At 40.2% G+C, this 22,764-nt stretch overlaps 1 protein-coding gene and 1 long non-coding RNA gene across 2 annotated transcripts in view; one reads left to right on the plus strand and one right to left on the minus strand.

The window, feature by feature from the left end:
* ACAD9 (acyl-CoA dehydrogenase family member 9) overlaps window positions 1–22,764 on the plus strand; it is a 62,237-nt gene that overhangs the window by 18,377 nt on the left and 21,096 nt on the right. Inside the window, exons 4-9 of the mRNA XM_074958128.1 lie at window positions 4,329–4,435; window positions 5,395–5,495; window positions 8,164–8,242; window positions 9,436–9,610; window positions 10,317–10,390; window positions 20,736–20,811. Of these exons, the coding sequence (XP_074814229.1) occupies window positions 4,329–4,435; window positions 5,395–5,495; window positions 8,164–8,242; window positions 9,436–9,610; window positions 10,317–10,390; window positions 20,736–20,811 (612 nt within the window). The remainder of the gene's footprint in view (window positions 1–4,328; window positions 4,436–5,394; window positions 5,496–8,163; window positions 8,243–9,435; window positions 9,611–10,316; window positions 10,391–20,735; window positions 20,812–22,764) is intronic.
* On the minus strand, window positions 12,126–15,939 carry LOC141991503 (uncharacterized). Its single transcript, XR_012640378.1, has 3 exons — window positions 15,320–15,939; window positions 14,570–14,724; window positions 12,126–13,015 (listed from the first exon to the last, which is right to left on the minus strand). It is a non-coding gene; the product is annotated as an uncharacterized LOC141991503 (long non-coding RNA).

The following is a 22,764-nucleotide window of genomic DNA, read 5'->3' on the forward strand; positions in this document are numbered from 1 at the left end:
AACTGAAGAACATGAGGATGCATGGGACCAAATTCTCTGCTCTCATAACTGTGAAATCTGTGGAGTTACAGCAGCAGAGAAATTGGCCCACTGAATGTTCATTAAGGCCATATGCACTGAAGAGTTTTATATGAGAATTCGCACCAACTCTACTAATGGTTCATGTGCCCCCTGTTGTTAGCACCAGTTGGAGCCCTAGTCTACACCAGCCTCCTGTGGCCAAATCAGTCTTTACCACTATTAGTAAAACCAGAAGGTTTAGCTAACAGTTGTAAAACTGGATCTGGCTTTGGGAGCTTAGTCTAAACTAAGGCTTCAGTTGGTGCTAACACCAGGTCATGTGAACCAGTACTAGTGTTAGTGAGAATTCTCTTGTAAAAATCCTAATGCACATGAGGCCTTGAAGAATCTTGTGTTTTTGTAACTGAAACACACCATCAAAAAGCCAATTGGAAACGCATCTCATTGGACTACAACACTGCTTTCAGGTTTGAGTGTAATAGCCTCTTTTGCAACTGCAATAAATACTGTATTTTAAAGAAAATGTAAGACCGCAATAAATGGAGTGATATACATGAAGGACTGCTTATTATGGTAGTAAAATATATATATTAGGATTAGTAAAAATGTAAACAAATATTTAAGATGCTAAAATATTTGTACCAAATCAATCTAAACAGGTTACTTACGTAGCGAGCTTCTTCCTGTATATCCTTGCTCTATGTGTGAGTGAAATAAAATCTGACTTGTTTTGTCCTAATCTTTACTGTTAGAAAAGTAAATGTGTAAAAACTTAATATCTAGTTTCTTCTGGATGACTAGGAAACAAGCAGACCTATGACTACAGCATGTAGAACTATGTACCTTGATGGAAGAGTTTCCATTATGGAAATTAATACACTGTTCATACTCTTACATTGCATATATGGGTCATAAAACGAAACCACATCTATAGAAATGTTAAAGGAGAAGAAAGTTCAACCTAAAGCAATGCTGCAATTTGAAAAGTAGAAGTTTATTCTCTAATCACTACAACAGATTGCTATTTGCAACTGTTAAAACAATGCTGCATTAGACTACTTTAAAGTGTTGTTCTCAAGCTTTCAGTATATTTGAATGAAACAAATGGGTGGTTGCTGAGAGACCAAAGCTGACTTCAGAAGAGTGGGAGAATTTTCAGTGGATGCATTAAATTGATTTTGAGGTGTGCGCTATATGTCTGGTAAAGTCATGAAGACTGTTCCATGTGATTTATAAATCAAAATAACAGGGAGATAGAACAGCGATCTGAATGTTGTTTTGGAGAAAATTTTAAGTAATGCTTTTTAAACGAGCTGCCTCAGCATTCTATAGGTATGCTTTTCCATTCAGTGTCTTCGATGCTTTGGGTAAAAGACTGAACTCTTGTAGCCTCTTTTAAGAGGCAAATCCCTTAGGTGAAATCTTGGCCCTTTTGGAGTCAATGGGAATTTTGGCGTTTACTGCAGGAGGGCCAGGATTTCACCTTTTGTGCAGTTTGGAATAGAATGCTTTGTTCACTTGACTGTCACTTTAGTCAAAACAATTGTATTTGGGATAAGGTTAATGCACAATCTTGATGAACTTCAAGAATAGTTTGTATTAATTCAGTTCAGGTGATATTTGGAAGTTTGCCAGTTAATGTCAAATGTTTGGCTTTTCTGAATTTTCATATATGTACAGTGCTGGGATAGCTTTTTCTGCAAAAATAAATGAAGATGTTCCATACAAACAGCTTTCTTAAAAAACTGACCATTAAGTTTGCATTGTGATGTACATGTATCACAATAGCGTTTAATTACATAACATTTCTCAAATGCACAGTAATATCCTTCTTTTCTACAACTTTAGATACGAATATATGGCATCTTGTAATATTTCTAACACTTAATTCTTACACTAATTTTGTGGCCCTAGAAGCCTCCAACTTTGATTTACATGATTTCTCTAAATTATGTATTCAATACCTCTTCCATAGCCACATATGATAGTCTCTTGTCAACCAACAATACTGATTTCATTAAATGCATTAAACTGCAAAGCTAATGTCAATGTAAAATTACATGGCTTGTGGAGGGCAACAGATTTCTATTTGTTTAACATGCAATACATCTCTAAGCATGATTTACCAGGGCTTGTCATCCAAATGACTGTTATACCAGACCAACATAATCCAGGGAAGTAGTATTGTAAGACATTACTGTACACTTGTAAAATATATTGTATTTGCTATGACATGTTCATGTAATTGGACTATATTGTAACTTGAAAGGGGGCATAATTAAGGTTGCACACATGAACATAATTTTAGCATTTCTTGGTGTGAGCTTTTGACTTTGATGTAATCTTTATATTCCTAACAGACTTCTGTGTAAGGAAGCTTCTACTTGTCTTTAAAAGAAAAAGAAGGGGGACAGGTGTAGAGAGGGACAATTTAAAAAAGAGGAACTTCATTCTCCAATACTCCTGAAATATTTTGGTTTTCAAAAGGACAAATAAATACATAAATAATCACATGTAAATTCTACAACTTGGAACTGCTTGGCTAGACACTGCACAAGGGAAAAAACTATCCCAGTGGTTCTCAACCAGGGGTCTGGATGCAGGTTTCAGGGAGTCCACCAGGCAGGGCCAGTATTAGACTCTTTGGGGCCCAGGGAAGAAAGCTGAAGTCCCACCCTATGGGGCTGAAGCCCAGGGCCCTGAGCCCTCCCTGGGAGTGAAGTCAAAGCCTGAGCAACTTAGCTTGCTACCCCCTAATACTGGTCCTGGCTTTTATATGCAGAAAGCTAGTTGTTATGGCACAGGTGAGCCATGGAGTTTTTTTATAGCATGCAGGGGAGCCCTCAGGGGAAAAAACAGTTGAGAACCCCTGCTCTATCCCACCTACCTTGAGCGGTCCACAGGCAGGCTGGCTGGCTCCCCCCATTTCTGCAACCCTTAGAAAAAGGGAGTGGGTATGTGGGTGGGGAGAGTGGCGGAGTGGAAATTGTAATTAATATGGAGTATGTATTGAATGGGGAGGGAGGCATAAGCAATGAGTGAATGAAAGGGGTAGGAGTTAGTCTGTTCATAGTTTTAAAGTTGAGCTTGTGCTTGTATTTATTGGGTGCACAGGGAAAAAAGTGAATAGATTCAGAGGTTTATCTGAATATTGTTCACATTCTCCTTTATCTTATGAAAAAAGTATTTGTGTTTTAATAGTAATTATCTGGGTTTGCATTCGGTTACATAAAACTAGTACTTTTCTATAGCCCAAGGTATCAAAATTATGCATATGCGAGTGCTGGAAATACAAAGGAAAGATCTTTAACATGAGATGCAATTATGCATAATTTTTCCCTTGCCCAACTCTTCTTAGCTCCTTTTAAATAAACAGTGTATGTATTTACAGCTCGAGATCACAAAATGGAAACAAAGTTCATACCTGTGGCAAATTAGTTTCTCAACATATTTAATTTTAATGTTAGACATTCTTAAGATTTTTAACTCTTACCCTTATGTAATACCCATTTAGAACACTGAATTCCAAACACTTTTCTATCAGTTTTGTCCTCCTCTTAATCTCTTCTCTTGTAAAGTGCAAGCCAACATGGCTTTGCTTTTACTCTTCATGTTCTTGTCTTCTGTACCAGGTACAATGACATCAGCACTCTTCTGAGACTAAGGTTGTTAAACTATACTCCCTCTGCTGGCTGGTTCTGCAGCTGCTGAGCAAAACAATCATACGTGAACAGTAGCTGGCTTTCTTAAAAACTGAGTGAAGGACTCTAAACCAAACTAGATATGTAGTATTAGGTGAATGATCCTTCAAGTATAAGTTGAATTTCTGTCCTAACACCCCTTTGACATAAAAAGGGAAATGCTGAGTATTCACTGGACTTTGTTCCCTAACATTCAGTGTACTGAATCATGTCCGTTCTAGAGGGGGTTGGGGGTGTGTGTGTGTGTAATGTAATATATAGTGTCAATGTCTCTGTAGAACCAAAATATCTATGCTTCCACACCTGGGGAAAAAAAAACAACCATAAGCAATTTTTAAAAGTTCATTTGTTTTTTCTAAAATGTGTTCCGCCTAAATTGCTATAAATACAGTGTGGTGTTCACTTTGTGGGCGAACTATATGCTTCAGTTACACGTAATATACCATTAAAGGCTTCCTCAGTATTCTTTGAGCTTTTAAAACACTACTTATTTATGTTGTTGGTTTTTGTTTTTATATACTTTCAAAGTATTTCTCTCTGTAGGGACAGCTCTTAAAGCAGTGAAATATATATGGATTGACAAAAGAAAAACATTTTTCCCCCCAGGTGGACTTGGTCTTTCAAATACAATGTATGCTCGTTTAGGAGAAATCATTTCTCTAGATGGGTCTATTGCGGTTACTTTGGCAGCTCATCAAGCAATAGGGCTTAAGGTAACATTGGGTTATTATTTTATTTGTTATACACTGCTTGTAGAGGCCAGATGAGATGAACTTACATTCAAGTGTGATTGGGGGGGGAGGTCCTTTAACTTATTTTGATGATAAATAAATAATAACTACCACCTGTGCATAGTAAATCAAGGGCTGCATTTTGACTTCATACTGGCCTGTTATAAATTTGTTTCAAGAGTGCTCCTCCCATACACTGATCTCCTAAAGTGCTTTGAGATCTAGTGATGAAAAGTGCTATAAAAGAACAAAGTACTGTTTGTTGTTCTCTTCTTGTGGCCAGTCTGGGATAATTGGGTTAACCCTTCCCACTGCCAGAGAGCAATCAAAAAGTTTTGTTGAGACTCTGCATCCTGGCCTGGTACACAAAATAAGCTCTTAATTTGTGTAAAAAAACATCTGATTGTAACTTGGTTTCCCTTTGATAAAAAGCCCTGCCTATAAAGATCTAAAGAAAAAATTTCATTTTATATAAAACATTTTGGAAAATAAGTAGGTCACGCCTTGGTCTTTGCTTGATACCCTTTTTATTTATAGTACAGCAATGGCAGTAAAAGTACCACATCCTCTAATGGAGAGGGGTACCTCTAGGACTAAGGGAGTAGTTCAGGTTCCATGCTCATGTAGTTATTGGTCTCTTTGAGATGGACAATTAGGATTTCAGTTGTGATGGGGGGCTACTAGATACCGTGTCCAAAAGGAAGTGGTCTAATGCCAGCTTATTTCAAGTAGGCAGTTGATCAGCTATCTGATGATTTATTAATTGGACATGAATATGTCAAACACAATTTCAGTCTGTTAAATACATAATTAGATAAAATCATGATTTTAACGTACAAATTAATTTTCTGTATATAATGAATTAAACATTGTGTGAATGATGCTTTACTTCTCGCACATCATGATGTGTTGGTAAGTCTCTTATTCATTTCTTTGCCTAGGGAATCCTGATTGCTGGCACTGATGAGCAGAAAGCAAAGTATCTACCTAAATTGGCATCTGGGGAGCATATTGCAGCTTTTTGCCTTACAGAACCGGGAAGGTAACATTATTTTGTAACTAAAAATGTTTTGTTTTTTTGATGACATACATTTGTTTGGTTTGTTACAATGGCACCTACTTCAAATCTATTCTATTTTTTGTGTGTGTGACTTTAAGGCGGATGTTATCAATAAATGATACAGTAGAACTTTGGGAATGGAGGTTGTTCTGAAATGTCTAACTCTGAACAAAATGTTATGATTGTTCCTTCAAAAGTTTACAACTGAACATGACTTAATACAGCTTTGAAACTTTACTATGCAAAAGACAAGTGCTGCTTTTCGCTGTCTTAATTTAAATGAAACAAACACAGAAACAGTTTCCTTGCAGTGTCAAATCTTTTTTTAAACTTTCCCTTCATTTTTTTTTTTTAGTAGTTCACATTTAACACAGTGCTGTATTGTACAGTATTGGCTCTTTTTTTGTGTCTGCTGTCTGATTTCATACTTCCGGTACCAAATGAGGGGTGTGGTTGACTGATCAGTTCGTAACTCTGAGGTTCTACTTTATTTCAAACTACATAATTCATCTTCTCCCATGAAGGTGCACCTGTGGCTTCCATTAAATTACTGAATGTTTTTTTTGACTTCAGATACATTAATTGGCCCAAACCTTGCCATATCAGACACATTAATTTATCAGTGGAACTGAGTATGGTCTGAAGGACTCTATTGGCTGTGCAGGGAACATTGTGACACCATGAGCACTGAACTGGTTACTCTAAGCTTCTGTGACATAGTTAGAGAAAAATTACGAAAGCTTCTTCAATACCTGGCTCAGTTGACAAACAGTGTTAAGAAACCTTTGGGCTTGTCACTGTGGCAAGCTGGGGTCTGAATCTACCCTGCACTTCCTGCCACCGACGAACTGTCCATGTGGACCCTGCTGGCCCCCATTAACAGTTGTTAATGCACTTTGATCTAGTCCTCTTTGAAATGGCAGAGTCAGTAGGAACACTTACTCCATGGTAGGCTACTGTAGCTTGCTGCGAACTAATTGTTCATGTGGACAAGTCCTTTGTCTTCCACTGAAGGTGTGTAAAAATTTTAACTCTTTTGTGGCAGCAGCTTCATTTCAGGTTTGTGTTTGTTTATTGCTTGGTTGTAGGTAAGATTTGGAAGTGGCTTTAATTCAGAGGAGTACAGTGTCTACCTACAAATATGAGACTATCTGATTATGCTGTGACTCTTAAAGTGTTTGGAAGAAAAGCCTTAGCCCACTCAAGCAATGTGTGCTGTATTTTTAATTTTAGCTGTAAACTCTATGGACTTGAAGAGTGGACTAGCATTTTCTAGAACTTCTTGCAATAGGTGCTTTATTTCTTTTCCTTGAGTGTTATGAGGCAGTAGCCTCATCATAGTTAGTTAAGACTTCTTCAATCATAAGCTAGGCTTTGGACCCCCTGTAAAGTCTTTTTCCATTTTGCAGATGTGGACTGTATTAGCAGAGATTTATTTTTGAAAGAAATTCAGGCAACTGATTTTTGAAGTGACACTTTGAGGGAGGGGGGGAAAGAGGGAGAGAATAGGTGCTAATCATGTTTTGAAAATTTTTCCAACATTTATTTAGCCTGGTTAACTCAATCTTTTAAAATCTCTAGTACACAGGTGCAATCTGTGAAAAGAAAAGGCATAGTTCAGAAGTTATTTGGTGGCAAATAGATAACATCAGAAAGTTCCAGGCACTACCCAGCATTTAAAGGGTATGTAGTTTAGACTGATGGAGACCTAGCTTTCATTTATCAGGGGAGGGAAGCAAAATACCATGACTGTCACAATCCATGTAAAGTTTGTACGGCTTGTGGTCAAGATATCAGTCTTGAAAACTGAACAGGTTTGGTCTGGAATCACTGAGAGTGTGTACATGGAAACTCATAATACCACTTTTAGAGTCTCTTTTAGGAGTGGAACTCCCTTTTAAAAACGTCAAAGGAGATTTGGCTTTTATAAAACCTTTTTCACCCACCACAGCAAATGTCACTTTCAGAGAAGTTGTTATGCCGGTATCAAAGCTGGAGATCTAGAAAGGAAACTTATCTAAAGAAGAACAATACATGCCTGTAGTTAGCACTATATAAGTAGGTGGTGATTGAGAAGATGTTTGAATTTATTGAACTAGGAGCATTCATACTCTCCCCACTGCTCACCCTGGAAGTCCATATAATTGACCTGCTACATTTGTCAGCATACAACAGTATATGATGTACACAACTATTAATTCTGTGAGGACTACCAGCTATTCCATTTTTCCCTTTCTGTTGCGTATTGCTTTCTTTCAGGATGTGCAACAATATAGCATGAATTGTGGGGAGCTGCTTCTGTGCTTCAAACCAGCTATGCGTTGTGACTCTGCTTTTTTTCGCTGCCTTCCAGTACTTCAGAAAGGTAGCAAAGCTAAGCTGATTATCAAGGATCTCATTTCTAAAATATTCTAGCTGTTCCTAGTCAATGTGGCACCATACAGTATAAAATAAGTGAGACTCCAGAGAGAGGTCTCTTCAGAGGACTATGCTTGAAGTATATTTCTTCAGCAGCCATTGGATTTAGAAAGTTACACTTTTATTTAGAAACTGAACTTGAGCGTTTGAAAATTTGGGCCTGTATTTGTATCCCTCATATTGTTTAAGTGTTTCTGGAAACTAAGCACATTTTAACTACTTTGGCTTCTAGTGGAAGTGATGCAGCATCCATCCAGTCCAGAGCTACCATGAGTGAAGATGGGAAAAGCTTTTTACTAAATGGCTCAAAGGTATTTATCCATAGAATAATGAATTGAAATATTTATTTCTGGTATGAGTTTCATAGGGAGAATTCCTACCTCATGGAGCATTGTTGGTCACCTTGGTCTCCCAAAAGAGAACTTAACTTGGCAGCTTCTCAGGCTAGTAAAGAACAGTGTCAAAAAGACAGTTCATTCACTCTTGAGGCCAGAAGAAATTACTACTCAGAGAATAACCTTTGCTAATCCTTGGTAAAAAGGCTAAGGAGGTCTCACTCCGTGAACATGCTTTTCTTCTCTGTATTTCCCCATCCTGTGTCCTGCTTTATTCCGGGAGGGTGAGAGTCTGCCCCTCACTGTGCACACCCAGGTGAGGAGGAAACCTGAAATCTTTTTTTTTTTCCAGCTCTCTACCTTCTCTGCCCCATGTTTTGATGAATACTTTAAAGGAAAAAATTAACACTGACTTGGAAGTAGAGCTGGTCAGGCCACCTTTTTGGCTAAATTATGTATGCTGTTACAGCAAAGCCAAAATGTTTAGTGAGACACATTGGTTCTGATGTATGAAAATTTTGGTGGTTAGGGCACTGGCCTGGCATGTGGAAGACTCAGGTTCAACTCCCTGTTCTGCCTGATTCAGAACAGTTTTTCATCCCAGATCAATCTGAAACAAATGGAGCAGGGCCTTGAATCTAGTGTCACAGTTTCAGGGTTAACTTCACCCTTGACACTGCACCCTCTTAGCCCTCTTGAGGGCATTCACTTCACATTTCAGGCTTCCTATCCATCACCTCTCTTAGGTGGAGGTGATCTCTCCCACCCCAGACCAGGGGTTTAAGCTTGCACTCCTTTTGCAGCTCACTGATTTCCCCAACAGTCCAGACTGGGGTCCAATACCTGTGATTTGTTCTCTCTCCAGGGGGTACTACAGTGTACACGAATTACCAACCAGCCTTCACAAAACAAAGTGTACTTGTTCCTAGGGCAAAAGCATTAGAGAAAACATTTTTTTTTTTTTTTAAATTATCATCCTCTGGTCAGCTCTTCTTGGAAGTATAACCTTGCCGTAGTCACAAAGACATTGCAAGGGCAGAGATTAAAACTTGATGGAATGAGTCAGTTAGTCCTGTGCTGAGACAGCTTCTGTTCTGAAATAATAAAGTATTGCATCTATCACAGCACAGCTAATGTACTTTTTTTCTTTTCCCTACCTCCTCTCCCAGATCTGGATATCCAATGGTGGCCTGGCAGACATTTTCACTGTGTTTGCAAGGACTGAGGTTGTTGATAAAGATGGTGCAAAAAAAGACAAAATTAGTGCCTTCATTGTAGAAAGAGCCTTTGGTGGAGTCACTAATGGGAAGCCAGAAGATAAACTGGGTATTCGAGGATCTAATAGTAAGAAGCAATTAAATTCAATATTTTCATAGAAGTGTGTTTCAAAATTCATGTATTTATCAGAATCCACAAGCAAATCCATTTTGGTTGGGTAATACACTACATTCCAATTTGATTGTGGACATTTTGATTCCTATTTCTTTAACATCCTTCTCAGTTTTCTGCAGACAATTCAAAGTGCACTTTCACAAATATAAAGATCCATGTTAAGTAATTACCTTCTCATCTGCTAATTGTCATCCATTTCCAAACACCTGACACTCTCATCTTGCCATGGAAATTCCCCTTTGTGTGCTCCACTGAGAAGATTCAGTAATAAGCAGCATTGCTATGATACAGCAGCACTGGGAGCTGGTTTCTCTTTGTTGTTCTATTTATTGGTAGATCTTATGCTTCACCATCAGTCATTCAGTTATGTGTGTTCTTTCGGTCTTTCTTCCAGTTCCAGGCAAGACTGTAGTTTTCCCCAGTCGTGCTGTACAAGTTAGAAATATTAGTATTTGTACATTTCATAAATTAAAATGCTAACTCCCAGCTTTCTCACCGTTAACTTCTTTGACAAAGTGTATTTAATTCTGTTGTGTTGTATTGGGAAAAATCCAATTTCTAGTACAGAAAGAGTAAGTTAAATTCTGAATGTTGCTATATCTTTTAACAGTATTTCTCAAAAGTTTTCTGAAATAACTGAATGCTATTTTTATTTCAGCCTGTGAAGTACATTTTGAAAACACAAAAGTGCCTGTAGAGAATGTTATTGGAGAAGTAGGAGGGGGGTTTAAGGTGAGTTGTGAAGAATAATAATTATGTTTAAACCGACCACAAAGATGTCTCTGGGGAAGGGAATTTGTTGTTTGGTGCCAGATTTAGCTCTGCTCTAAAAGGACAAACATATTTGTTAACCTCTGAGATCAGTAAATGTGAAAAAGATTTGAGGATGGAATTACTCTGTTTATCTTTTGTATGCAGTAAGTTTCGTATGTTACATTCTCTGTGTTCATAGGCACTCCCTTTCTTAAGCACTGTAGTAGTGTATGTAACAGAGAAGCTTCTGCTATTGGAGTTTCGTTAGCTGGTGCTTCGGTTTTTCTATCCAAGATGACTAAAACTGTTTGTTTGAAAAGTACAAGTTTGGTAAATTTCAACAACTTTCACTTTACCCATCCTGGGGTGGGTGATACAGAACAAAAAACAATAGCACTGGAGAAAATTTGAACAACCTTGGATATCTCCCCTCACGTGAATGTGCAACTGTGAGTGAAGCTGTAAATGGCTCTTTGAAATTTGCCTGTCCCCATCCCTACTCTTACAGCCAACCTGCCACAAGCAGAGCTCACATGCAGAGGGATGTAAGTTCAAGGCAGCAGCCCATAGGCACAAAATTGTGTTTTGTGTTACTCTGATGCTTAGCATTGCTGCAAAAGTGTATTGATCCAGTCCTTTGGAGTTTCCAGTGGAGACCTTCCTGCCAAGCAACGTGTAGCTGTCAGCTGAGTAGGGAAAAAGGAGAGTGAGGAAATGACACAAATTAGGATGATGCAGGGAGGGGAAAGAAAGGGAAAACAAAGCAGGCAGACAAGGAGGGGGTTCAGAGTGGGGAGAGCAAAAGAGGATAGTAGGAAATTCCGGAGGACATAAGGGGGCTACCCATCAGCTAATCATCACAAAAGGACTCTACCCAAATGAAACGCAGCAAACCACTGCTGAGATACTCAAACATGAACTGAGTGTAAACATTAAACTGAGCATTTATATGTGAGCATGATACAGGCTGCTTCCTTTCTTGATGTTTAAAGGAAGAAGCCTTTCTATAGAAAAGAAAAGGTTAGAATCAGTTCATGAATTTTGATAAATGGGATGTGATCAGTGATGAAAGCTATAAGGTTTAAGCTACAGTGAAAGTAATCTTGTTATATTTGTAGTTTAGTGTTTAAATGAAACCCATGTGGGGAGAGAGAGAGATTCTAGATGTCAACAGAAAAATTCTTGGGGAAAAGGTAGAAATATTAAGTAAGATTTCATGGGATAATCAATAAAGGAAATGGGAAAGTGAAGATATGAAGTAGCCTATACCCAAAGGCTGCATTTCGTAACAACCAGCCAAAAATATGTCAAGAGTCTGTAAATCATGTGGATTAACAAAGTGCGAATAATGAATAAGGTTAAATGAGCCAAGCAGAGAGTAATTTCAGGTACAGAAGAACAGCAAAGACTAAAAATGAAGTTGTTTTGAAGGAAGGGGGGAAAGCATAAGGACAGGTAGAGAATGAGAAGATTGTAAAAGAGATTAAAGTAAATCGGACATTTAAGTACATAAGGAGCACGAAATCAATAAAGGAGACAGAAGGGACTCTTAAGAGATAGTAAGGGTAATTTATTTACAGAAGAGGACAGATACCACTAAAGTAATTGAATTCTTGTACTTAGTTTATAAAGGAGTTAAGAGTTCAGATGCCAGAAACTGAGACAGTTTTCAAGGGGAGCTGGAGAAATGCTGAAAGAAATTATGATTGTGCTGGAACAGATGATCAAGAAATTAGAACTTGTGAGGGACTGAAAAACAAACTTCAGCCTTATAGAAAAATTGTTTATAGTTTTTAAATTACACTTGAAATGAAGGTTGAATATGAGATTGATATCCTGAACAAAGGCTAACAATTGTCTGTATTTAAAAAGATATTTAGGGAATGTCTGATAAAATACAAACCTTAGCTTCCTTTCAGTGGGATAATACTGAAAACATTTATAACAAACCGAATAGACAGATGGAAAAATAATGGATTGTGTGCATAATTCACAAGGGCTACCATGGAAATATTAAATAAAACCTAATATAAGTAAATGCATTGCTTGCCTGCCGTGTTAAATATACGCCATGGGCAGTGAATTTGTCACAGAAAATTCTCAAGCATTGCAGATGAGTTTTGGTAAACCTTATTTAAAGTTTTGTGACTTATTTCTGAACTTGTTTAGCAAAATATTCCTTCCTCTTGTGTTTATGAAGCAAAAAGTCTTGAAATTCTCAAAGTGCCCTTTTTGTGTCAAGTAATAGCAACTTGTCAGATTTCTGAACTGAAGTCTGAGAGGTAAATGTAATTAATATTCACATAGAACAATATTTAGCCTAAATTTAAAATATTAGCTTTTAAAAAAAAAATGTTCTTCGAATGCTTGCATGTGTCCATTTCACTGTAGGTGTTTGTGCACCTAGTGCACAGTTGTCAGAACTTTATCCCTCAGCAGTACTCATCCGGGCAGCTCAAGCACCCTCTGTCTCCACATGCCACTGTGCGCTGGTGTAAGCGGGTGGAACCACTCCGACCCCCCTCAGTTCCTCTTCCTGCCAGTGGTGGTTGTCGGTGCAATCTCAGACTTGATAAGAATCCCTCGCTCCTTTGCTTGTGTACACTGTTGTTGTTAGAAAATAGTTAAGTTGGTTAGTTTTAGCAAGTTTTTGTGATAGATTTTAATCTTAAGTCTTTGGTGGGGGGGGAGACGACTAGTTTTCATCTTATCCCAGTACTGAAACGATGCTGCGCTCACCAGGTTTTAAGTCCTGCTGCACGTGTGTCGAACCTGTGCTGGTCAGTGACCCACACACAGCCTGTCTGAAATGTTTGGGAGAATCCCACATCAGTGACAAATGTCACATTTTGTCAGATTTAAGTCCTGCTCAAAAAAAGAGAGAGCAATGAGGCTCAGATGTTTGCTCAAGGAGGCAGCACTCGCCACCCCCATCCATCGAACTCCTCACACACAGCTTGTGCCCCAAGTACATCAGCCTGGGCACAGAGCGCACCAAAGATGTCTGCAGCTCCACAGTCCCATTTACTGGTACTGAAGAAAAGACTTAAACCCTCCTCAGGCTCAGTACCTAGCTTGGGGTTGTTGGTGCCGAAGCCTAGTAGAGGCAGAGATTCTCTGGAGCACCCTTCAGCACAGAAGGGATCTTTGCCTCTGGAGCCTGTGCTAGGTCCATTGAGGGCGTCCCCTGAAAGGCCTCTGTGGCAGAGCCATCAGTCGTTGCTGCTCCCAATCACCCTGGAGGTGCATGCAGCTGAAAGGGAGCTGCTTAGCCTCTTAGTATGGTATCGCTGGTGGTGCAAGAAGGTTTACAGTCGGTACTCGTGCCAGTGGTGCCTACCTCTCTGTGTCAGGAACTCATGGTACCATTACCTCCCAGGCAGCCACAACGGCTGCTACAGTGGAAGGGCAAGCCTCCAATGATATCCCTGGCACCACCATGCCTTCGTTTGGGCTACCTGTCTCCAGTCCCAACTGGTTCTGCCTCCTCTTCTGCCCCCTCCCCCCCCCCAGCCATTTTGGATGTTTTGCATTCTTCCCCTTCAGACTCAGAGGTGCATCCCTCTGCCATCCAAGACAGAGGGCATACGCTCCATCAAAGACTTGAGGACCATGGGTCATGCAACAGTCACAGCACTGGCCTTTTCCTCCTTCTAAGGGGTAATAGCCCCATCAAAGTTGGGTCCCAAGCCCATGTCAGTGGCTGACCATGAGGCTCCCCTCCTCCTGCTAGGACATTCCTGCAACTGTCTGGTTCTTTGTCATTGAGACTGCTCAGGTGGCATCAGCATCAGACATCATTTTCTGGTACCTGTACCAAGAACAGTGCCAGCCAGCCAGAAGTCACTCAGGAGGCTTCCCCACCGTAAGTATTGGAGCAGCCTCCACCTCAGAATCCTGTGGTGTCCTCTTCCTCATTCCCAGATGAGGCTGTTGAGGCAGCAAGCGATTCACCACCTCCAGAGGACCATGGGGCTTATCAAGATCTGTTGAGAAGGGTGGCCTCTGTTCTTGATATTCAGGCAGAGGAGGTGTGTGAAAGCTCCCACAAGTTGGTGGACATTCTGGTATTGCCAGCCCTGACAGCTAGCCTCTGCCAGTTTAATGAAGCCATAATGGAGCCAATCAAGGTGCTCTGGCAGTTACCATCCTCCTTACCTCCCACAGTAAAGCGAGCTGAAAGGAGGTACTTCGTCCCCAGTAAGGGATATGAGATTTGTACTCTCACCATCTTCCAGGTTCTTTGGCGGTGGCGGCTGCTAATGTTGTTCAGTGTATCCGCTGTCCTGTCTGCATTCAACGCACTGGGGCTCCTAGATAATCAAAACAAATCAATTCTAAAACCAGTACAGAGAACAGAGTTTGTTGGAGAACAGAGTTTGTTGTTAGACTCCAAAATCCAGGTTCAAAGTACTACAGGGCTTGGTGTTGTGACTAAAAGCATATGCTCTCTCTCAGCCCACCGCTGCCTCAGCCTGCTGGGTCAAATGGCAGCATATGCCTATGTGATTCAACACACCAGGCTGCATCTCAGAAAGCTGCTGGCATCAATGTATGCCCCAAGTTGTTGTCATGGACAAGATGGTTTGAGTGCCAATGTCAGTTTTATTATTTTTAGATCCTCTGAAAGTCTGTGGGGAGGGAGGTCCCCTTATCTCCCTGCTACCAACCCTCACTTCAATCAGCCCCCTCAGGGTCTCTGTTTGCCTTAGGATCTAATTGCTCATATAAACATTAGGGAGTTAAGAGCTATGCAACTAGCCTGCTCATCTTTCCACCCGCATATAGTAGGAAAGAACTTGGTAATTCTAACAGGCAACTTGGTGACTGTGTTTTGCATAAGACAGGGAGGAGTGCAGTCAACCCAGCTGTGCCAGGAGGCAATTAGCTTCTGGAACTTTTGCATACCCAATCAGTTCATCTCAGGGCTGCTTATCTTTCCTGGAAGCAGGACACGTTTGCAGATTGTCTGAGCAGGATCTTCCCCAATCACCACAAGTGGTCTTTACTCCTGGACATCTCCAGATCTATCTTCTAGCTCTGGATGACTCCCCAAGTGGACCTGTTTGCAACAAAGTGCAACAGAAAATGCCACTGATTTTGTTCTCAGGGAGGTCTCAACCCAGGCTGATTGACCAATGCTTTTCTGCTACCTTGGAAGGATCCCCTCCTGTATGCCTTCCTTCCAGTTCCCTTGCTGCCCAGAGTCTTGTTTTAAAGTCAAACACGACCATGTTTGTCTCATCCTGATAGCACCAGCTTGGCCTCGACAGCACTGGCACTTGACCCTACTGACTTTCTCCTACCGGATCCAGATGTGATTTCTCAGGACCATAGCCGCCTGCTCCATCCAAACCTACAAGACCACCACCTGACAGTCCTGTTCTAGGGATGTCCAGGAAGTGTTTCAGAATAGTAGTAACCCTAAACTAGAGGCACTTACCTGACTAAATGGAAGCGCTTCTCCATTTAGTCCCAGCAGAAAGACATATCGCCAAAACATGCACCCCTGGACCTTGTACTAGACTGTCTTCTATACCTAAAACATCAGCTTTGTTGACTAGCTCTGTATCTCAGCCTTCCATACCTTGGTAGATCCCTTTTCTCCAACCCCATCATTACCAGATTCCTAAAGGCCTTGATCACATTGTACCCATATGTGCAATATCCTATCTCTCCTTGGGATCTGAACTTGGTCCTAGCAAAGTTAATGGGACTGCCATTTGAACCCCTTGCAACTTGCTCTCTGCTCCACCGCTCTATGAAAGTAGAATTTGTAGTTGCCACTATCTCAACCAGAAAGGTGGGCAAGTTGAAAGCCCTTATATCAGAGCATCCCTATATGGTTTTCTATAAAATTCATCTCATCCTCACTCCATTTCTCCTTAAGGTAGTGTCTGATTTTCATGCTGCTGGTCTTCCTGAAACCTTCTGCACATAGAGATGAGGAGAGACTTCACTCATTGGATGTGAGAAGGGGTTTAGCCTTCTGCTTGGAGTGTACTCATTCCTTTAGATCCTCCACACAGTTGTGGTTGCAGACAAGACTAAGGACCAACCGATTCCACTCAGAGAATTTCATCCTGGATCTCTCTCTGCATTCGTTTGTTATCGCTTTTCTAATATAGCTCTGCCAGCTAGAGTTTTGGCTTGCCCTATTAGAGCACAGGCAACTTCTGGGCTTTCCTGATGCTAGTGCCTATCGTAGCCATTTGTAAAGTGGTGACTTTGTCACACTTTTGCTTCTCATTATGCTATTTGCCAGTTTGGGGCAGGTTGTCTTTCAGTCACTGTTCAGGTAGTCTCAGGGCACACCACCATATTTGTCTGCTTGTGAGTCCCCTACAATGGAGTGGACATGTGCAAGCGCTCGCAGGATAAATGGTTGCCTACCTTTCTGTAACTGTTCTTCAACATGTCGCACATATCTATTCCCTAACCCTCCTCCCCCTTCCCATCTCTGTTGGAGTCTATCTAGTACAAAGGAACTGAGCTCTCCCGACGACATAATTAAACCACCTCCAATGAACTGAGGTAGCTATGTCAGCGGGAGAGTGTCACCAACCGAAATAGCGCTGTCCACACTGGCACGTCTGTCCGTGTAACTTATGTCGCTCAGGTTTTTTCACACCCCTGAGCAACATGAGTTATACCGACAAAAGTGTTAGTGTAGAAAGACCCTAAGTCCCCGGCAGGCTAGTGCAGATAGATTCACACCCCAGCTTGCTGCAAACTTAATGTTTGTATGTACAAAGCCTTAGTTTGAAGAGCTACATTAAAGCATTTTCAGAGGGACTTTTGTGCAAAACTTCAGGATTATCATTCCTGTATGTTAAATGTTTCAATTTTAGTGCAACAATGAAATCTGGAGAAATGGAAACATGAAGTTAAGAACCAGACCTTCTTATTCCTGGATATATTTAGTATAGCCTTCTGAATCCTGAATTTGTAATGGTTTCAGCTTGATGAGATGTGACCTTTATTTACTTTGTTTGCCAAGCACAGATGTTATTCTTTCAGTCACCTGAAACATTTTAACAAAATATGTGCACTAATTTTGAACACAGTGTTCCAAGTTGCATTTCCCTCCCCTTTAATAACATTTAGGTTTTGATGTCCATGTATCAATATTCTGTATATATAACTGGCTTTTTTTTTTTTTTTTAAGTCAGCCTTTTTGTCTGCAGCATGGGTGCTGTTCGAGCAGGGCCGGCTCTAGGTTTTTTGCCCCCCCAAGCGCAAAAAAAAAAAAAAAAAAAAAAAGCCGGAGTGCGGCCGAAGTGCAAAAAAAAGGGGGGGGGGCCAGAATGCCGCTCCTTGAGAAGGGCCACCCCAAGCATGTGCTTGGTTTGCTGGTGCCTAGACCTGGCCCTGTGTTTGAGGGCATTAAAGCTGTGCCTGGTTTCCACATTGCTTTAATCTTTCCTCAGTAATCTGACTCTTTGGCAGTAGTTAAGGTCAGCATCATAGACATTTTTTTTCTTTATTTTGGAATTGGAATGCCCCTCACCTGTCTATCCTTTGGGAGGGAAGGACCATCACCTACACAAGCTTGCTCTAGCAGTTTAGAGACCACAAGCGTTAACTGAGTGGAGTTCATTTTTGGGTGCTTCCTAGTAAAAATCTGTGATAGTGAGACTTCTTTTGCTTTCATGGATAATTCTTTGACTGATGTCATATGATTATCACTAAAATAATGAAAGCTATGGAGAAACAGACTTTGAGCTTTCAGGAAACTTCTGCAGATGCTTTTCCAGCCCAGGTTTCTTAATATAGTCCATGAATTGAAAGGAAGAATGAGATTATGCAAGAAAAGGTTCTGTTCTCCACTTCATACTCCCTTTCTTTTTAACCAGCAGCTATGAGCAGTGTATAGATATATCATTCCAACAACTCAAGCAAGCATTGCCTTAGTAACTTGAATTTTTTTGTCATGCACTTAGTAATGCACTAAGTTATGGGTATTCTACCTTACCAGTTAAGAGATGCACTCCTGTATTCATCTACAACCTTGTATTATATAATTATTCATTCCTATTTTCTGTTATTGGTTATGATTCTAAGCACCTTTGCTAGATGCACAATGAAATTCCTAAGGACTGAAAAATAACATCATGATTCTGATTATAAGTAGGTTTCTATTTTTCTTATGCTGTCACTGTTACCTGTAGGCTCCTAGCATAAGGAATTATGCTCATACTATTTTCTTCTATAGGGTATGCATCTAATGGATATGTTTTCCATCCTAGTGAGCTTCATGGATTTTTTTTTTTCCTTTCCCTCCCCAACCTTCAGGATTTTTCTTCTTTATTATGCATCTTAGCTCTGGAAACACAGGATATTATTTTATTAACTTACTCTGTTCTTGTTTCTAATAAAAGGGCCCAAACTGAATAATTGCATATAATGTAGTTTGAAGAGGAAGTTAATCTATTTTAAATAGGCTTTATGCTGCAATGGTCTGGACACAAACTTCAATTTTTGGGAAAATGATTAACATCCACTACATACATAGAACATCTCTGTTCTCACCCTTAACTTGTTCTCTGTAATTTGTGACTCTTGACCTTTGCTGAGAGTAAGCGCCTTCCTTTCCATGAAAGCCTATTCTGCCTCCTGCGCACCAGCTACTACACAGAGTGGCTGCCTCTACCTCCTTCAAGAGTAGCTGTGTCTCTTAATGTATGCTAGCCAGAGAGAGACCAATGGGAGTAGGGGGAGGTAGAAGTGAAAATAATCCAGTGTGACTTGAAGACTTCCCCCACCTCTATTCCTCTGTTGTATAGAGTAGTGAGAGATGAGAGACAAGCAAGCTTACTACCCCAAATTTTCTAGGTAGTTGGCTGGCCTCGAGCTAAGCGAAGGAGGTCTGGCCCTGCATAGCAGGATTCTCTAGCCATGTGAACTGAGTACAGGCACAGGATGAAAAGTGTGGTCTGCACAATCATACATTAATCTTTGAAGCCCTGAGGGTTGTACTGTTCTAAAATGAGACACCTCTAGAGACAATAAGGCAGCCTGATATTTAGGGCCCTACCAAATTCATGGCCATGAAAAACACGTCATGGACCATGAAATCTGGTCTTTTCTGTGCTATACAGATTTCACAGGGGAGGCCAGCGTTTCTCAAATTGCGGGTCCTGATCTAAAGGGAGTTGCAGGGGGGTTGCAAAGTTATTTTAGGGAGATTGCGGTATTCAGAGCTGGGCGGCCAGAGCGCAGCAGCTGTTGGCTGGGCGTCCAGCTCTGAAAGAAGTGCCTTGCCAGCAGCAATGCAGAAGTAAGGATGACCTAGTATTGCCACCCTTACTTGTGCGCTGCTGCTGGCGGCGGTGCTGCCTTCGGAGCTGGGATCCCGGCCAGCAGCCACTGCTCTCCAGCCACGCAGCTCTGAAGGCAGTGCCGCCTCCAGCAGCAGCGCAGAAGTAAGGGTAGCAGTACTGCACACACCCCTACAATAACCTTGCGACACCCCCACACACACACACATGCACCTCCTTTTTGGGCCAGGACCCCTACAATTACAACACCATGACATTTCAGATTTAAATAGCTGAAATAATGAAATTCATTATTTTTTAAAATCCCGAACCGTGAAATTGACCAAAATGGACCCTGAATTTGGTGGGGTCCTACTGATATTCAATCGTTTCTCTAAGTATAACACTTGTGTAACACTTAACTGCTGTGCTCCATTGGTGAAACACTATTAAAAACCTGTCTGGGCCACCAATTGGTATTTTCTGCTACTAATTGCTAATGCAAAATGCTTGTCACTTGCTGAGGCACCAGGTTTCTTGTGCTTTGGGGTCTGCCATGTAGTAATTTAAAATGAATAATGCATAGTAATATTTTAATTGTATTAACCTCATAAACCAATCTGTGAGCTCACATTTCATTAGTGAAAATTCAAAGGAACAATTTCTATAAAACTGCTCTAAAAGTGTTTATGGCAAAGGCATAGTTAAATACCAAAGAGAGAGACATCCTTTTCCACTATCAGAAGTAACATCTTCAATGACAAAAGAGCCAGCTGCTAATGAAACTAAGTGTTTTTAATGTGGGGTTTCTCTGTAGAGTATGAGTAGGCATTCACTGAAGAAAATGTCCTTCATCTGATGTGTTCTCTCTGAATTCTGTTTTGAGGATAGCTGTAGCTAACTTAACCCTTATTCATTTTTGGTACACTTTCTGTAGAGGAACATAATGAATTTTTGGAGGTGCATTGGTATCTACCAACATAAAGCTATGGCATTTTACAAAATGGCGTACATTTTACTGAAAGTATAACTTATTGAATAAAGGCCTGTATTTCTTCTTGTAGGTAGCTATGAATATCCTAAACAGTGGAAGATTTAGCATGGGTAGTGCATCTGCAGGAATGATTAAGAAACTGATCGGTAGGTAAAATGAAGCTTACTGAATTTCTGGGAGGAATGAAATCATCAGTCCTTGCACTACAAAAGAAAACTTAATACCATGTGAAAAGACAGATGTCACATCTTCCAAAGACACTGTAATAACAGCACTCATTTCAGATATGGACTCTAGAACTGAAAATTTAGACTCTGGCTAACACTAAAGGTTACTTGTCCATAAAATGCTAAACTGTTACCTTTTTTGCATTGGAATGAATTATTTACAAATAGAGCATCTTTTGAAAGCTATATTAGGTTACTTTTAAAAGCAACCAGACATAGGAATTCTGTGTGTGTGTGTGTGTCTGTATTATATATAAATAAAAGCTGCCTTAACATTCTGACTTGAACATTGTGAAGTAATTCAGCCTTCAAATTTTACATACAATGGTAGCTATTAAAATCAGCTTCTGTCAACAGTTACTAGTCACTGGTTTCTGTAAGATCTCAAAATTTCTCTATACTCTGGAGAGGAGATAATCATGGTCTGTGTTGATAAATGTGCTTCCTGTGCCTGGGGGACAGGTTTGAGTTCCTCCATCTTCTCTTACCTGAAAGTCCTTTGACAGTCTCCCAAATGACACCTTCAATACAATCATTTCAAACTACTGTTTCAAAAATACAGTTAGTTACTGCTTCATAGGAAGGTACCAACAAAGTGTCTTGTGGATCAGATGAGAGATTTTGGTGGCTCCAGCCTGCTGGGGCATAATGTAGATAATCTTTGAGTGACCCATTCTATTAGCTCATTGTGATATTTTCTTGAGGATCATTACTAAAGACTTGGTTATAGCTGGCTGGGAATTGGAATTTGTCGAACAAAAAATGAGTTTTTTCCCCAAATTGTGATGAAAAGCCAAAGAACTTGAATTTTTTCACATAACTGAAATTCTGCATAATTTAGTTTGGGGAAACAATCAAATGTTCCCACTGCAGGAACCTTTTGGCATTTTCTAAACAAAATATGCTACCCGGGATATCTGCCTCTGCAGCATCCTGGCTCATGGTGGGCTGCAGGGGAGCCGGGCAGGCAGGAAACCAGGTAGGCAAGCTGGCCTGCCTGCCTCATTTCCATGGAAAGTTTTGGTAGAATCAACATGTTCCTGCAGAACACTTCTATTCTGTCAAATCAGCTTCTTCTGACAGAAAGCTGTTTCCTTGAAGAATTTTTTTGACCAGCTCTAGTTATCGTAATCTAGTGAACTGATGTTAGTCACATTGCTTAAAGAACTACTGGAAGGTGGTCAGATATCGCATGGCATAGAACCTACATACTAGTTAGATAGAAACTTAAGTTTTATCGTACAGAAGTCTATGCATAGTCTCAGAGATCTGAAGGCTTGAATTTGTAGGAATCTGGATAAAGGTGTTCATTGTATACTTACACACCAAATCCTTTATGTGACATAAATCACTTTTTTTGAATTTAAAGAATCATTCAGCTGGTAAATTCAAGTAAGAGTAACTAACTAATTAATTAACATCACTACTTGCTCAGAAGCTATTTCATAAACAGTAAATGATTCCAGAATAGCAAAATTACCACAAAGCGGTTGTGTGGTATGAAAAAGGGTCATTTTGATGTAATCCCCAAATAGGGGTGTATGAAAGAACTGTTGATAAGGCTTTTTTCTGTATCCCAAGGAGCTGCATTTTAATCGCATTGCTGCTACCACTCTTTGCTTCTAAAAAGTTAAAATAAAAAATAGCATGTTTTTAATACTTTCATGCATCCTCAGTCCATTCTAGTTTATAGCAGAACAGAGTACAGATTATGTTCTCACAACTTCCCCTCTGCTGATGGCATATTGTATGTGTTAGAGGAATCTTTCAGGCAATTGTTTTGCATCAATGCAGTCTAAGTTGTAAATCTGATGACAAGATTCAATCAACACAACATATTTACTGATGGAAATAGATGTCTAAAGGCATAGA

This window comes from Natator depressus, chromosome 7, assembly GCF_965152275.1.
Source record: "Natator depressus isolate rNatDep1 chromosome 7, rNatDep2.hap1, whole genome shotgun sequence".
Taxonomy (NCBI): domain Eukaryota; kingdom Metazoa; phylum Chordata; order Testudines; family Cheloniidae; genus Natator; species Natator depressus.